Raw genomic sequence first — 17,715 nt, 5'->3', positions numbered from 1 at the left:
CCCCGCCGCCCGGCCGCGCCGTCCCGGCCCCAGCAGCCAGGGCAGCGCAGGCCCCCGGCCCGTAACGCCCGTCAGGTGGAATTTCACCCGTAAGGTGAAGTTCTCCCCCGCGGGAAGCGATGCAAGAGCCTTACTGCTTTCTGCGCAGCTGCCTTTATTAGGATAGGCATCCCACAAAAAGAAATCAATCAAAAAATAAGTGAAATAAAACAAAATAAATAGAAACAGAGGAAGCAGATGATAGCTCGTTGCAGAAAGCTGCTCTTTCACAAGACTTTTTGGAAATCCCCTCGAAACTTTTAAGAGAAACAGCTTTTTAAAGCGTGCATGCAACAGATGCTGGAGAGCATTTTCCAGTGGTATGGAAATTATCATGAGAACCTACCCAAAACCCGAACTTCTGTTTACAGTTTATTCCCAAATCAATGCTTTAAGTGACACACTGAAGGTAGAAAGAGCGTGATCCCACAAAGTGGTAAAAAGAAAAAAAAAAAAGTACTTCCAATTTACTTCCTCTTGCCTAAGAAAAAGTTTAAAATGCAGATGGACACACAACCGTAGCACATGCTGAGCTGTGCGGCGCTCGTAAGCCGCGCATTTGCAGGAGCCAGGGCACAGTTCCCCGTACTAATAATTCAAAAGTTCATACAAGTGCCTTAAAAACCAGCAGAAGCTTCAGCCTGCTGAGGCCCTTTACTTCCAAATGGGCTTAAACTGACCGTTAGGCTTCACTGGTCAGTAAAATTTTCCTATTTAAAAAAATAAACCAGCAAGAATAACAGCTGAAATTTAAAATAATGTGGCTACATTCTGACCATTCGCATCGAGCAAGCAAAAGAAATACCTGTAGCTCAAAACCCTATATAATGGATCATGGCAGCTATCACTAGTTTCCGTATTTCCCCAACTGTATACATTCATACTGTGCCACACTGGTGAGCTCTGTCAGAGTATGTCGTCATTGTCTCCATAGTAACTGTATTTCCAAAAAGAAAACAGCAAAGGGAAATAAAAAACAAGAGCGTAATGTGGAAAAACAGATACACATTTGTGCTATGGATTTTTGCGCCCCTCCTTTTTTTTTTAAGGAGAACACTCAACTATATCTTTATCATCCATAACACAGCTCCCCCACAACAGTGATACTAACATCACTGTATCCTACCTGTCACATTTTATGCTCAGAAAGCTAACGCTATGAGGCATACCATTAAAATGGGAAAATTGTACGGGTTGAGTAGAGATGTACAATTTATATTCAGCTCAAATCGTTCTGTCTGCTGAATGAGGCAGAGAGCTCAATATTATTATTTTCCCAACTTTTCTTTTAATTCCCTGTCTCAAAATTTACACTACTACCCAATATAGGAGTCTGCTTAAATTCTCTTAGAGAAAACAGTATTTACGAATCTCAGGCAGCAGAAACAAGTGCTTTTGCAGCTTTGAGATTGGCTGCCAGTTCTGTTTCCATAGAAATTAACATTCATTTGCTGAAAAATGGGGAGGTGCTTTAAAGAACCTTCTCCAGTTTGCAGGGATACATTTCTGGTGGAGTGAAAGGGCAAAACTAGCAGCACACATAAGATTTTGCTTAACAGGCAAACATCCTGACATGATTCTCTTAATATGCAACATCATTAGTAATGTTAACAAACCCCCAGGTTTTCATAGCAGCTAATTAATTCACATAATTCACATTAAAGAAGCGATGTCTGTTTTTACTACCCACTGCTGAGGGCATGGGAAGATAGGGGAAGGGGGGAAAAGTAATTAAAAAAATAATAATCATCATCATCGAAGGTCAGTTGGAGAGGCAAGTTAGCAGTGTGATATTATTTAAGCCTGTAAGTTGTCCCCATTAAGCAAAAGCACTAAGACTCTTGCCCAGTCCCCTTGATAGACACGGTGCCTCCTCATCTGCTGGCTTTTGAAACTCCTTGGTACATATCCTGCCTCAATTATTCCACCCATACTTGTTTCAATACGCTTTTCACCTCGTCCACCCTCCAAGAGGATATGTCAGTCTCTCATGGTAACTCGTTGCCCTCCTCCTCTTTACAGTTTCATCAAGGACCAGATTCAATAAAGGAAGGTGGTAACACAAGACTAAAGGGACTGCTCACGCTAGGTCCGCTCTAACACAGTCACAGGGATAACATGATACTAAATCTACCAGTGTTCATAAGACTGCAGGTACGGTATCTTTTCCCCTCCTCCCTGTATTTCTCCCACATACTTAAGCATACAAGCAAAATGTTTTTAAAACCTGTCATGTGTTTAATCATGTTAGTACAAACTTTTTTTTTAAATACATATTTGTTTTGATTGTTAAAATACTATGGAAAACATTCTTGTATTCAGATTGTTTAAAGCTGCGAGTTTTGAGGGTTTTTTTAGTTTGGGGTGGTTTGGTTTTTTCCCTCCTAAGTACATGCTGAATAAAGAGACTGAACAACTGACATTAGTATTGTTTGATAAAAGAATCCTAAGTCACATCTCTGGATTCTCAGAAACTAGGTCAACACAACAAAGATTTACTACCACAGCAGTGTCACTCAAGACTATGAAGCAGCTGACATCTTCCACAGTTGTATTAGCAAGCCCTTCTCTATCCATCACACACTGAAGAGAACCCTCACCAGCACAGTTAACTTATTTGGGAAAGTAACTCAATCTGGCAAGAAGCCATTCCTTTTGCTGGTGAAAAGGTCCACGACAGAGCTGCACCAGTCTAATTAGATTAAGGCCTGTTGAAGAGTTTTTTTGCCTGCTCCCGCCCTCTTTGAAAACATAACCCTAATTCCCCCCTACCTTCCCAAACCCTACTCCAAAATATCCAAAGCACTAAAAAAAGAAAATCCTCAACACTGTAACAGATGTATTTAGACATTAAAATTTGGCCTTTATCCAGAGATGTTTGATAAAGCTCCTAAAAGAAAAGTTGGTAACAAGGCTACAGGAATTCAACAGTAACTTTCAATCTGCACGCGCAAGCGGTAAATACGAATTGTCCTTCAGAGAATAACGAAGGACAAAGCCAAGATAAAGCACTAACAATGGAAGAATATCTTTTCAATAACATTAAAAAATTGTCTAGATGGATGCAACAGATAAACTAGGTTCAAGCAAAAATACTGAAATATAACGTATTAGCGGGATTCTGTCTCTATGATACCAAAACTTACATCATAGTAACTTTTGCATAGAAATCGCCGCCTACAAGATAAATGGTTTATACTCCCATAGATCAGCATTAGTATCTGCATTTTACAGATGAGATAAAAAACAGCTTAAAGAAAAATAACTTATTCAGTTCTCTTAAGATAGAGACAAAAAGCTCAGAAGTGCTATGCAAACTAGTCCAGCAATGTTGTATATCTATTTTCATATATATTTAAATTATTTCAATGCATTTATATTCCTTCATATCTTTCTCCATTCTCCTGAGAACTACCAACAGAAAAAAATATGTGTAAAATGCATCTTTGAACCTCTCAAACCTATGCAGCAGTATTAACTTTAAATGCAAAAGATAATGGTTTACCCTTCCACAACGAGTAAATTCACAATCTAACATAACATTTATGTAAAACATTTTTCCCCAAAATTAGTATGCTTTCTTTTGGTTTTTTTTAATATTAATCCTTACAAATCTATTTTTGTATTCTTTAAGTGTTCAAGAATAGCAATGTTTTATTTCAAAGCAGAATGCAGCATAGAAACTCTTACTACCTCAAAGAAAAGGTTGTAAAAACACATTCCTTTGAACCTACAGTCTCTTCTATTTTCACACTAAGAAAAGGGTGAGAATATTTAAAATGAAAAGGTACATTTGAGTACATTAACAAATCATATGCATACCTCAAAGTATTTCTACTCCTGCATAGTTATACTTTTTAGATTTAGCAAAGCTTCCTTTTCAGTCAGCATAGTTGCTTTGAAAGGAAAATGAACACTAGAGAACCCTCCCCTATAAAACAAGATCTACTGATTCCTTGCAGAAGACAGACAACGAGGCTTTCAAAAACAACTACATTAAAGCCACTGCCACACCACCTCCCTTGCTGTGCTGTTATGTAACAGTCTTCTCTTAAATTATAGTTTTAAGTAAGAAAGAATTATGGTTTTACGCTTTCATACTATAAAATACTATATCAAGAATGCAGTAGGAAGCAACAAGGATTCTCTGTGCAACAGGTTTTCTTTTCATGAAATACACCAAAAATAAAGAGCACAAACTCAGTACAGTGAACATAAAGTCTTAACTTCAACATTTAAGTGTCTCCGAATGCTGCAATCACTTATTTCTGTAATTTAAAACTCCATGTATTAAAATCATTATTCATCATTTTAACTGAGAAGAAATCAAACACATTCATCACTAAATTACCATTTTATTTTAGAAATACACTGTAAGATAGGATAAAGGTTCATTTGATTTTTTTCCCATGCATGAGCACGTTGCAGGATTCTTGTATCCTCTACTGAGCACACATGTAACTTGTTAAAGATTCATTGCTTGTTTCCATGCAGTTTCAACACCTTTTCCAACTGTAATCTGAAAATACTTTCAGTAACACAGTATAAGTTTGTTTTACCGTCTCAATGTTCTTAGTACTTACACGTTTCTAGTCATCTCACATTGATAACGCTAGCATTTAAATATTTATATTCATCTGAAGCTGATTATAAATATATCTTTCATACTCACCACTGATGCTACTTAAAATCATATTTCCAGAGTTTCTTACTTCATCAAATTTTGCAAAGATTGTTTGCAACCTGTAAAGAACAACAACAAACATATTTTCACATCTCTGAAATCCCCCAGGTTACTGGTAAAAACAGAAATCAGTTTATTATCACATATAAAGCAGTAATACAGAATATACAAGGGGTTAAGAGTATCTAAAAACAATTCCCAAAGGACTCCTTTTAAGTTAGTTGAGCATCTTCACACAAATGCACAGAAAACTAAGTCAACTTAGCAAAGAACAAAACTGAGCATCGTTATTAGCATGATTAAAAATAACTAAAATGCTAAAGTTCAGGTTCAGTAATAGTACTGTGTTTAGATGACTGTGATATTACCCTATTTATACACAACACTAAAAGGCAACAATTTGAACTATGGAATGTTCATGTGGGGAAAAAAATAGGGATTACTATTTAACTTGTTCTGAGACGATTACTAATTTTCCTCAAAATTTTTGTTCCTCAAAATTTCCTCAGTTTTGTTCTGAAAATACTTTTGTTGTAGTTAGCACTTCCACAGGAAAAAAAAAAGGAAATACTTTTTTCTAAACTTAAGGTACACTACACACTTTAGTTATGTTCAACACACACACCCCTAATTTAAACCCTCACAATAGAAAACATACTGCAAGCGCTTAGCTACATGTAAATAGAAAAAAAAAAAAAAAAACAAACCAACCCCTAAAAACTCTAAATTTGCAATCCAGTCCCATAAAGTAGAAAATGCTATTCAAGCAAGAAAGCTTGCAAGAATAAGCAAAACACTTAAAACAGCCATTTCTCACCACTTCTGCAGAAAACTCAATAAAAGCAGTGGCAGTATCTCACAGAAAAAATGTGACCCACTGGCTAGCAATGGGTTTGTAATGAGATAATACACTGTTCAACTGCAAACAATTGAGAATATTTTCTTACATTTCTCCAGAGACTTTTCTGCATTTTAGACTACTCAGAATACGGTAATATCTAACATGCACGTGAAGTTTTAGCTGCAAGACTAGCAGGACCAACTCCTGACCTTAAATGCAGAGAGAGAGTTATGAACTACAAATCTCATGATAGTCTGCAACTCTCCGAACAGGTACAGTTCAAGTACATTACACCAGTACTAGAGACCATATTACCCAATTCAAAATTTGCTACAAGAGCAAATACTGAAAGGCTCTGTTTACAAATGACAATCCAAACTATTTTAAGACAAACCAAGAAAAATGGGTAAGAACAGTGCTTGGATATGAAAATTCCCACAATACATAAAAGAGCAAAGTCAAGGACACACAAGGATTTCACTTCAACATTTCCTTATGCACACACCACTTGTACTCAACGATCCGTGTAGAGAGGCTGTGCACTCTCACTGTGCACAGTCTACCTTCTCCGACAGACTGCATACCCCTTTTATTCACTGGTACCTCATTTATCTAATAATGAAGAATGCGGTAAAATCATGAAACGCAGCCAGACAACAGTATAAAAAAACCTGAGCCTTTCCCCACACTTTCCAATGTTTTAGGACTCTCACAATGCATTATTTTTACTTTCCAAATACTTCAAAGCAATCTGCTACAGGGCAAATTTGTCCTGTACTTAACAGGCCCACAAGAAGAACTACCCGGATTTAGCTGAGAATTCCACAAAAAGGCCTACCCTACTGCAAGCATCTAAAAAAACAAAACCAAAAAACCCCTTCATCGTGTAAATCAATAACCCATAACACAAACCAGCGGTTTTACTATCTCAACTTATCTCAAAACTATATGTAGCTCAGTAGTATTTTGCATAATCTTCCCATAACGTACTTGTTAGTCTTCTCCCTGGAACCTATAATCCTCTCCCTTTTGCGCCACCATTGCATTTACAACCATTGCAGCCACAGCAAAATATCCGAAATGGCAGCAATTCACAAATGTCAGGCTACACTGCTTTAATATTAAACCTCCTTTAATGAAAAGGTCAATTTGTAAACCAAAAGCAATTTATACCAAAATGGTTTTTTTGCACTTAAGACTTGAAAAAGCAAAACTACAATTATTTTATGAAATGTTTTTCGGGTGCTAGCATTTACTAATGACACATGGAATCCCATTAACGTGTTACGTGCTTTCAAACGAACAAAGTGAAAAGTTCACACAAGGATCAATTCAAATCGTAATGCATTATGCCATCTCACTTTCGTAAAAGGAAGTTAATGCATTTGCTTCGTATGTACCATAGGAAGTATTTTTACTGTTTACCAATGACTGCGAGTTCCCCTCAACACTGCTGGACTCCATACTAAACACTGCATTAACAGTCCTCCTATAGTTAACAAGGAGGACTTAACACTACATCTGAAAGGCTGAAATCCTGAGAGAAACTGAACATGAAGACTAGAAAGATTAACAGGTTTCCTTTAAAATTTCACTTCAATTTTTATATCCTGTTTGGCTGATGTTATGCATTTGGCATATATATTTTAGAGGATTCAAAAGAAAAAAAACATTTCCTGCTCTTTCGAACTTAGTTTTCAAAAACGCTTTCCTGAGCATTTTAAACAGAATAGAAAAAATGAAATGCTTCCTTATAAATACATTATAATAATACACACGTTGCCTCTCACTCTGGGCAAAATATCTGATAAAGTACTTACCACTAACATTAACAAATGTGTTTGTCAGCACTGGATGCTATGTAGTCAGTGGTGCAGGCTGGAGAACACCCCCGTACTGCCCCTCCTACAGCTTTCAAGGCATGTCTTTGCGGCCAGAGGCACACTCAATAGCATTTTGTCATAATTACAAAAAAAAATTTCTAGTAAAACACAGCTGTCAAGCACTACTGTAGATCCAACCCTCTCTTTAGAACAGCTTACAGAACTGTACCTACTACTTTGCAATGACTCTCGCAACAAGTTTCTTCCTCCCTCTCCTCCCACCCAGCTCTTCATGCTACCATCTTCTCTTATTTCTTCACAGAGCCACAGGCAGCAAGGCAGTATGGGCTAAGGTCTCTAAAATTATTGCAAGCACGATCAATTTAAGAATGTTTACAGGAGTTCAGCTCCTGGCAAAAGAGAGCCTGGCCAAGAGGAATCCAAGAAAGTTTACAAGGCTGGGTGAAGACTGGTTTCACCATCATCAGCAATGAGGAATGTTCTTTGAGAAGAGCAGCATTATTACTCCTTTATCTCACATCTGCAAGCCCAAGTCTGGATATGACATGCATAATCAATCAGTGAAGTCACTGGTGAATAGAAATACTATGTCACCAGTGAACAGAAATACTATCTTCTTTCTCCAAAAAAGGCACAGCCAGGTCTTCTGCAACTTCACATATGGAAGGAAAAATCCCCATTGACGAAAAACACATGTTCAGGACAGCAGGCCACTTTGGCACGGGATGGATGACTGTTGCTGTCTCAGTGAATGAATGAATGTATGAGGTTGTAGCACTTTAAATGGGGGCTCCTGGTAACCTGCTAAACCCTCTCCTACAGCAGGTGACAGATCTCTATCAAAGGATTAACATATTATGGCGATTACATTCAATGAGAAGAATACGTACCCTTCTAAGACACAGCATGAGCTGACGTGCACGCACGTGGAAACACAGATGCTAGCAAAGAACATGCACTACACTTCTAGTCTGAAAAGCCGTTATTTATGACTATGCTTGATGGACTTCAACTGCTTGCATGACAGGCAGAGGGGGATACCTAAAAGTTTGGACCTTGCGATGAAGAAGCAAAAAAGCACCACTCCCCTGTCAATAGCAGGAGGATAAAGAAGAAAGGATGGTAACTAGTCTGTTCTTCATGTCCAAAGCGAGTCTAAAGCAGGAAATGGCCCATATGAAACCTTGCACTTATTTCCCCTTATACCTCCCTTGGGGGAAAAAAAAAAGAAAGATCTTGTACAGACATGTGTCCACATCTGGACACACAGATGGACCTCATCTACAACATGAACTAGACAGATAAGTAGAATGTACATATCACATAAAATGCAGTATTCAGAATTGCATACTGCAAAATGCTTTAACATCTCAGTATACGAAGTTGCGGCCCTAGACATAGAACTAAACAAATAGCTGGTTTTATACATTTCTGTTTCTCAAGTAACAGTGCGAAAAGTTGACAGATGACTTCCTGAAAGATCTTAAAAAGCTTTTAACACTCAGACTAAGCAACTGCTATCCAGAGCCACATATACTATTTCCATTCAGGGAAGATCAGCCACACAGATTCCGTACTGTAACAAATTCAATTTGGCCCATATAGAACAAAACCTGTTCACTATTCTTGGCTCACAGAACAAGAAATATCACATCCACTTTCAGTATTCACAAACATATTAACACTAATACTTACAGGCCCGATACCAAAGACTGTCAAACCTCTTTAGCGACAACTTTAACAAAAGGGAAAACAACATCCAAATTTCCAACCACTGACTTGATACTGATTTTTCTGAAAAAGAAATGTGCTTCAGGCAAAAAGCACAGTATTATTCTGAGATTTGTAAGTTGAAAAGTAACAAATAGAGGAACGCACTGATTTTATTTATAAACAAACTCACAAATTAATCTCTGTAAAGAATAAAAATGCACTGAAGAAAAATACAGTAGTAGCACGTAGCGTTGAACTGCAAAAGTAAGATCCCGCCTTCTTTTATTGACTACCTAGACTCCAACAGGTCCAATAACCTTCTCTAGAAAATCCAGTATTTTCCACAAAGGCAAACCTACCAGGTACAGATTACAAAACCTTTTAAGCCTACTATTATTAAATTACTAACTACATTTGGCTTTATACAGACACGACATGTATAGATGATTTGCAGATTTAAGGAAGTTGAACAATTTCTCAAAACAATGCTTGATTAACTTTCCTGCCTTTTCAGCAGATATGAGCTCTTATTTTCAGTGCTTTAGGGCAGAGTGCATTCAAGCAGCAACACACAGATCTCTAATGTGTGATTTGTTATGTAAACTAAACAAGCCTACGTTCTATTAAATCATATGTGCACCAAATACTGAAGTAATGGGGTTTTCTGCTAATATTTATGTTTACACACAATTTTTAATGCACTGTCGTACAGTGAAGAGTCTGCAGTCCAGTTCTTTAAAGCTGAACTCAATAACTGAAAGCAGCTGTGTCTGAACCACAGATTATCCGTAATACTTAAAACCCTTAAAAACTACCCAGACACACAAGTATGAACACAGATTCCCCTCGAAACAATGATAAGATAATACTCTATATCAAAGTTTTTTTTCCACGGATCATAGCTCCTGCATAACCACATGAAAATGTTAATGCATCTAAGTGAAGGGAAAACTTCTGACAGACACTGGGGAAGAAATGTCTTAAATTAGGTCTGCCTCTGAAGGAACAACAGTCTGAGCTATCATAGAGCTAATCTGTCTTTCCTGAGCTTTTCCAACCGCCTTGTTACTTGTGTGAGTAAGAAGAGACTACAGGAAGTCTGCTTTCTGTCAGCAACGGATGGGACGGAGACTAGTAGCCTCAATGCTCAACTCAAGTAAATCATAACTCCCCCCTTCATCCCAATCTGAAAACTACTGTGGAGGACCCAGCACCGTGATTCAGCTCATGTATTATTTTACACTAGCCTTGACTCTGAGGTGCAAAACTATTGAAATTCAGTGGCAACAAACCGTTTAACATGCACCAAGTAGAACCTTGCTTCTTTATGTAAATGCAAATGGTACAACTATGCTTGCTTTCAGATCAGGGGGAATTTTGTATTCAACTGATTCAGACAGTAGAAATAACAATTTGGCACCTACTGCAACTAAATTAGAAGCTGTTGATTGCCCTGAGGATACAAAGCTCCTATGGTGTTTAATCCTATTTGGATCCCAAGATTTACTCAGTTTGTGTCACATGGAAATGCGAACAGGATGAGTGCTGAACCTAAACTTATGGTCAGACCCAACATTCATAGTACAAACATAGGCTGTTGTTATTTGCCCTCTTTTACTCTTATTCTCTGTTCCAAAAGGTGTCCAAGACCCTATCTTAATGCAAGAAGGATCTTCTCTGGTATGTTCCAATTATCTACTATGAAACTCAATTTTTGGAATTGTGGTAATAATACGGCTTAAACTTCTGTCCAAAATTGTGACAGCCACTAAATAGAAGAGAATGTGTACAACTTCCCATTCCCATAGGCAGGGTAAGCTTTTGTCCAAACAGGCTGAACTCTGCCTGGAATGTGAAACAATAAATTCAACACCATTCTCCTATGGTATTTTGATACCCTACAAATCATCATTAAAAACTAGGGCTAATAGTTTTTTATAAGGGTCTGATGAGGCCCAGTATCCATTCTGATATTCTCTCTGACACCATGTAGTAGGTATATTCAGCTTTATCAAAATCAAGAAGTGAGATGAAGACTCAGAGTAAAGTGGTATGTTAATTGATAAGGGGTTAACACATTTTAAAAAGTGTAAATTGTTTTAGTAAGGAATTTGAAAGATTTTATTTTATAAACATTCTTTCCCACTAGGTACAATTTCAAGCTCTGTCTAGCTTTCTTAATTAAACAAATCCTTACCAAGGTAGCAACAAAACAATGGCTACTTTTATTTCATACAAACTAATCTACACACAACACAGACCACCCTTTAAAGATCGGAATTGCTTTTCAGAAAGAGAAAGGACCGATGAAATAGACATTCTCAAAACTTCCTTGCACCTTTTACAGGAAACATCTAATGTCCTGTGATGGCATGCGTAACAGAACAATGAACACTCCCTTTGAATACTCCTTTCTCACTGAATCCCAGAATTGCAACTTCAGAATTGGGAAGTAGTTATTCTGAAAAGCACCTCTCTCTCATCTAACTGTAGCCCATAAGCAAACATCTAGGGTGGAAAGGATTGGTCTGATGTTAATTAGCAAGAAGCAAGGGAGGACAATTTTTCCATGATAACTATCTTCAGGAAAGCAGTAGCTTGTTGATTGGCCATACTTTCATTGCACACTTACACATGTACGCACACACTTGTTCTCTCTCACACATGCACAATGCATGAAAAGCATTGATTTAAGCTTTAGTTGAGACTTCTACACTGAGGCTAAACAGCAGCTCTAGAATAAGGAACAAGATGCATATATTCAAGTATTTTCTAATTACTTCCCCACTGCATTCAGTATACATTTGCTTAGTTTTGAAACATTTTTCTACTACTGTCCAGCTCCCAGCTTCTCTTAAAGTCAGGGGATTTTAACTGGTGAACGTAAGGCTGCTTTTCATCATACACCTGTATGCTTCTTCCAAGCAGAAAAGACAACAGCAAAAGAAAGTCAGGAACACTAGTAACGGCAGGATGGATGCAAAACTAATGAGAAGATACAATAAAATTTGTAATAATTTTCAAACAGTTTTTAGTGAGTTTAAAGTTCTGATAAAGAACAGTAACACAGAACAGCTCAGGATCAGAAGATCAAAACGGCTAACTCACCTTCCAGGAGGAATTCCTCTCTTCGTAAGATCTATTCGTACTTTGTCTCCCACATGTCTATAAACCTCTACAATGGCTAGTATGGCAGCATCTCTCACCTGTGAACACAGAGTTTAAATTGTTAATTTCAGGGTTACAGAAACCAAAACAACATTTGCTGACAACCCACTAATCTTCCAGTTTCTATGACCTGCATGCCAACTCATTTCACAAAACAATTGAAACAGCAAGGATGGAAGGGAAAGGAAATATAACTGTTATTTCAAGATGGTATTTGTTCCATGTTAGAGCACCTCCAGATGGTAAATGAAAAATCCTAGAAATAACAGCTCTAGAGGGAATTTCTGGGATTGACATAAGAATAATATTTGTGGAAAAAATGTGCTTTATTTAGGACTCTAATCGCAGTAAGCAATACTTCCAAAAGTTAGTCCCTGCACTCAGTCTTGACACTTCATCTTTGCTTTCATCTGTTTCTACATGCAGCGAAGCCCTTCTGGAAGACTAAGGACCTTACTGCCCACAAGAGTGGGCCAAGGTGATCAGCATTTTCTTTACTTTCTTCAACAGGAATTATGTGGCATCAGATAAACACAAGAAAGGGAGTAAGACAAGATAGGGGATGGGGAAAGAACAGTTAAAGCAAGGAGACAGAGTGCCTCTTTAAAAAATTTAAACCATAGTCGTCACAATAAAAACTGCCAAAAATGCATGTTAGTAAACGCCATTGTTCTCTATAAAGAATTACTGGAATGACTTTAGTATTGTTCTTTGTAACAGTTGGAACTAAACCCACAATTGCTCTATCAAGATATGAACTACATCTTTACTAATGATCAACAAACAAGACAAATTCTTAACAGATTTTCTCTAGAATAGAACAATGCTACCCTATACAGAGGAGACAAGGACTTTGCTGCACCCAGAAAATAAGCATAAAGACCTATCCTGTTTATTTGCCCATCTCCTACCAACACTACCTTCTTCCTTACTGAGTTCTTAGTCTTTTCTCTCAGACACAACTTCAGACAAATCAAGAGAGATCTTATCCATTTTGATTTCAAGGTTTTCTGAAGTTCACGCCACCATTATGAACTACATCTTGACTTTCACTGCAGTTGGTTTTGCTTAATTAATTGATTTTAAATACAGTCCTTGCATGTGCTCAAATGCCATTTGGGTTCCATTTAGGAAATTATTACCTGTCCTGCACATGATAATGCTATCTTTAGCAAATTTGGCAGACTATTACAAGCCTTATGTAGGGGCTCCTTCTGGAGGCAATTCTTCCTGTCAATATATTTTTTTTTATTTTCTTTCAACATGCTCTATAAGAAACATTATTTGCAGTAATGACTAGTTTCAACCTCTGAAGACAAAACTAAAGGGGCCAGTATATCACAATGCTGCTGCCTTTGCAGCTCTACTTTCATCTTCCAATGAATGGACTGATTCAGAGAAAACGGATTTATTGTTTCTCATAGTAGAAAATAACAATCTGTTGTATACAGGCAAGCCTATTAGCTTTTTTTAAATGCCTACATTTATTTTGCTTTCATTCCTCTGTTGAAGGATAGTTGTTGAAGCACCAGTAAGTAACGAAATCCTTACCTGACTATTTGAGTCACCAAACACTGTACACAGATGTGGTACCAACTTGCTGAGGATTAATGGTTGTGCACCATAACTAAAAAAAAAAAAAAGTTGGTTTTTTTTTTACAAAAAAACAGAAAATACTTTATGCAGAAGTGAACTTCTAGCTTAGCATCAATAAAATACAAACTTACATCAATCAAGCTTCGTCTCTCTCTTACTAGTCCTTTGTCTACTTTTAAATAAGACAAAAATACTATACCTTTAGACTTTCTTTCAGAAAGCTCACAAGTTGTTTGATTTTTTCCCATTTATTAATTGAATCAGACTTCCTAAAGTATTAGTTTCAGAGAAAAATGACATTCAGAAGAAGGATAGAACCGTTACGTCTCCATAGAAACAAAAAGCTTACATGTTCAAGGTTGCAATAAGACACAAACACACTCCTTCTCGGGATCGGTAATTCTTGTGTTTAAAACCAACAGCAAGGCGTTCCCAAATGTACTATAAAAACAGAAATAATTGTCTTTGATTACCAGGAGCACAATACAATGTACTTCTATCCATATTTCATAATTACATTCATAACAGTTGCAAAAAAAATAACAGAAGGCAGGTCCACTGGAAAAGTAAAGGCACTTCTCAGATAAAATTAAGTTATAAAACACACTGTATGGAACACAACACAGATTATTCCTATGCCAAAAACAATTTCTAAAAAACATCCTTCAGAAATCTAGCTATTTTTATTGTTTGAGAAACAGCTCTTAAAAACATGCAGAATTGTTACAGTTAACACACACAAAACAAACATTAACATTACAAACTACTAACTCAAGCAGAAGTTGCTACATTCTTTTTGCTTCATATTCTGTTTCCCTGCCAAAATTTCCTCTCATCCATTTTAGCTCGTCCTTATCCATACTCCTGCCGTCCACCTCTCCCCTACTTTTGCTTTAAATTTATTTCTTCATTTTTCAATTATTTCTCACCCATTCATTCTAATTCCTGTGCTTCCATTTTTGTTCTGCTTTCGTTTCTCCTTTTGTGCTGGTGCCACTTCCTGTAGTATGATTCTCTGGCTCACTAAACCCTCATTTACCTTCTTGCGCACTCGTTTTTCATTGCCCGCCTTTAGCCTTTCCCTCCTCAGCTCATCTTTTTACCTGTCCATCTCCTTGCCGTTCTCTAGCTGTACGTTACGGTGTAAAAAGTGTAAACGTGAAGCTTACGAGACTTGGGATTCTCAGTGGTATTTCGGAGCAGATGCACGGACTCAAACTGCAACTCCCCCAGCTGCAGCGCTGCCATTACAGCCTCCGCCAGGCAGCAAGCATCCGCGGGGAGCGTTGCCTAGCGATGGCTGCACACGGGCAACTGCACATTTTGCAGCCTGGGCACCACCCTCGTTCCTACCCCCCCGACCTGGTGCAATTGAAACGTATAAGGACGCCATACAAATCTGCTAAAACGTATCAGATACAAATTATTGCAGTCGCGTTCGGCTTTCACCAAAAAACCCTCACAAACAGCTATCGATCAACAAAACCAGACAGCGCAAGAGCAGGGAATACCGCGTCCTCTTCATTAATGAGGTAGCACGCTTCATAGCGGACGTAAAATTTTCCAATTAGAGCCCTGCTTCATCATTTTGTCCCATCTGTGGTTTCCTGTTTGTTTGTTTTATACTTCATTACATTTAGAGAAAACAAACCTTAGACAAGCAGGATACGGCTTGCCAAAAACTGCACAGCTTAACTACAAAGAACAGGATTTTATGGAAGAAAACATCCTTCCAATTAACCCACTGTCCCGGACAAACATGGCAAAAAGGAAATCTCCTTGCTCGGTGTACAAAAATACAGGTAGAAAGGTAACTTTAGAGTACTGAAACAAACAAAATGGACTGAAGAGAAATTTAGTCTTTCACTAAGACTAAATTAAGAACTGAATTCTTCTAAACAGAGAAATTCAAATGGCTGCTTAGAAATTTCAGCTCTCACGACCTGCTAGCAACAGTTGGTGCCAACATCCCTTTGTGCCATTCATGCATTTATACCACCTATATTCTTATTTTTATGCTTTCCTGCCCATAACCAACTACATGTAGTTCCCTCTCATAAAAAACAAGGCACAAAAAAAAAACCCCACACACATTTAAAACAAGAAAATGGAATTGACAACAGGATAAATTAAATATTATTCAACATCACACTAGAACAGACAAGATGAGTTCATGAGGAAGAAACTTACAGGTCTTATCTCTAAAAAAGGATTCCACCCAGCTCTTCCAAAGGGATGTTTCTCTGCAGCAAAGGGAGCCTAAAACTCTGTATTTCAGTGTTGGAGGCACAGGAAAGACTTCTCTGTTCTGGTCCCTGCTGTGAGGACGATTGATGCTTTTCATCCAAATTCTTGATGATACATAAGCTGTCCTGGGAGCAGACACCTGAAGCCAGGTTTCTCCCACCCTAGGGGAGTTACCAGAAGAGCCGTACCTTCTCTTATTTACACACGCTGTTCCTTGGACCTCATGAACCTTGTATTCTTTCCTACACTGCAGGTAACCTTCAAAGGGTATGGAAGCTCCCTCCCACCACCTCAGTGTACAACCTAACAATTCTTCAGAAACTGAAAGATGGACCCGTAATCTAAAACTCTTTCATGATGAGGGCCTAGCATGAAGCAACTATCACCACATTCTTTATCAGCAATTGTTCAAATGAACGTGTCGCCGAGGTGCTCTGCTGTGCATATACCTAAATGGTATTACTGTAGAAGTAGGTGCACTTTCAGGTCTGCATGCCAGGTACTTGGGAGCATCTTGGGTACAGGAACACGCCACTCATGAACTACTTGCGCTTAGGCATGAAAAAATGCTGCAATGTCTCTCGTCAATGAATACAATCAAAACTAGATCTCGTGAAAAGGTAAAGGCATGTCTTTGTGGATGACACTACTAGAATTTATGCCTAAATCCCACACAGATCCGTGACCAAATCACACGAGAAAATACCTCATGCTTGCAGGGAGAGAAATGTTTCTATAGTTGCCTAACATGCTACCTGTTTTCCTGTCAGGCGAACAAAGCAATCGAGAATAACTTTCTCACTGCAGACGAAGCCTGCAAATCTTATTCCCTGCGCACAAACATTCAAACCTGTATCTATGAATAAACAAAGCCAGGAATTAGCACGCGAAAGAACCTCATTTTCATTCACAAAAAATAAGACGTTTCCCTATTAACTTGTGCACTTAGAACTCAGAAACAGATTTTCTTCAGAAATTAAAAACTCGAGTATCAGTTCCTAGTGACAACCAGGGTCTCCAGAATTCCAAACATCATCATTGCTCAAACAATGTAATCCTGTTAAACAATCCTACATTTTTCAGACTCACACAGTAGAAATACAAGATTTAGCACTTAGAAGCCACATAGTGCTAAGTACTGTAAAAAGGTTTGCTTAACTCAAACTTCAACGTAAGATGACGAGGCAGAGGGAAACTTATTCCCATCCCAGTTTCTCAAAGGTTCACACAGCACATTTGTCATACATCTAGAAAGACAGATTTTCTAAGTTAGAATGCACCATCCCAACTGTGGGACTACTCCTATGTGTTCAAGTACAAAGCTAATTTTAAAATAAAGTCAGAGCTGAACAGATTTATTTATCCTCACTATGCAAACTCAAACCCAGGAGGTTGCTTCAAACATGCTTTAATTAACAAAGTCCTGCCACATGACATGAAAACGTCTACTCAGAATTTAGCTATGATACGCAAAAACTGCAGAATGGCACTGTGCCAGATTTTTATCTTTAGCTGAACAATGCATCAGTGTCAATCCATTAAGAATATCTTTAACATTTACACCATTAACAGTCGCCATAACA

General features: G+C 37.9%; 1 protein-coding gene across 7 annotated transcripts in view; it reads right to left on the bottom strand.

Moving 5' to 3' along the window:
* The window catches only part of CLASP2 (cytoplasmic linker associated protein 2), a 151,934-nt gene that overhangs the window by 106,605 nt on the left and 27,614 nt on the right, over positions 1 to 17,715 (bottom strand). For all 7 annotated transcript variants that reach the window (XM_009320963.1, XM_009320939.1, XM_009320946.1 and 4 more), the window contains exons 4-7: positions 14,235 to 14,326; positions 13,841 to 13,916; positions 12,230 to 12,327; positions 4,712 to 4,782 (exon numbers count right to left, since the gene is read on the bottom strand). In XM_009320963.1, coding sequence (XP_009319238.1) covers positions 4,712 to 4,782; positions 12,230 to 12,327; positions 13,841 to 13,916; positions 14,235 to 14,326 — 337 coding nt within the window. The remainder of the gene's footprint in view (positions 1 to 4,711; positions 4,783 to 12,229; positions 12,328 to 13,840; positions 13,917 to 14,234; positions 14,327 to 17,715) is intronic.

This window comes from Pygoscelis adeliae, unplaced genomic scaffold, assembly GCF_000699105.1.
Source record: "Pygoscelis adeliae isolate BGI_AS28 unplaced genomic scaffold, ASM69910v1 Scaffold280, whole genome shotgun sequence".
In the NCBI taxonomy this organism is placed as follows: Eukaryota; Metazoa; Chordata; class Aves; order Sphenisciformes; family Spheniscidae; genus Pygoscelis; species Pygoscelis adeliae.
The sequence above is the reverse complement of the archived record's forward strand: the minus strand, read 5'-3'. Positions and strand labels throughout refer to the sequence as shown.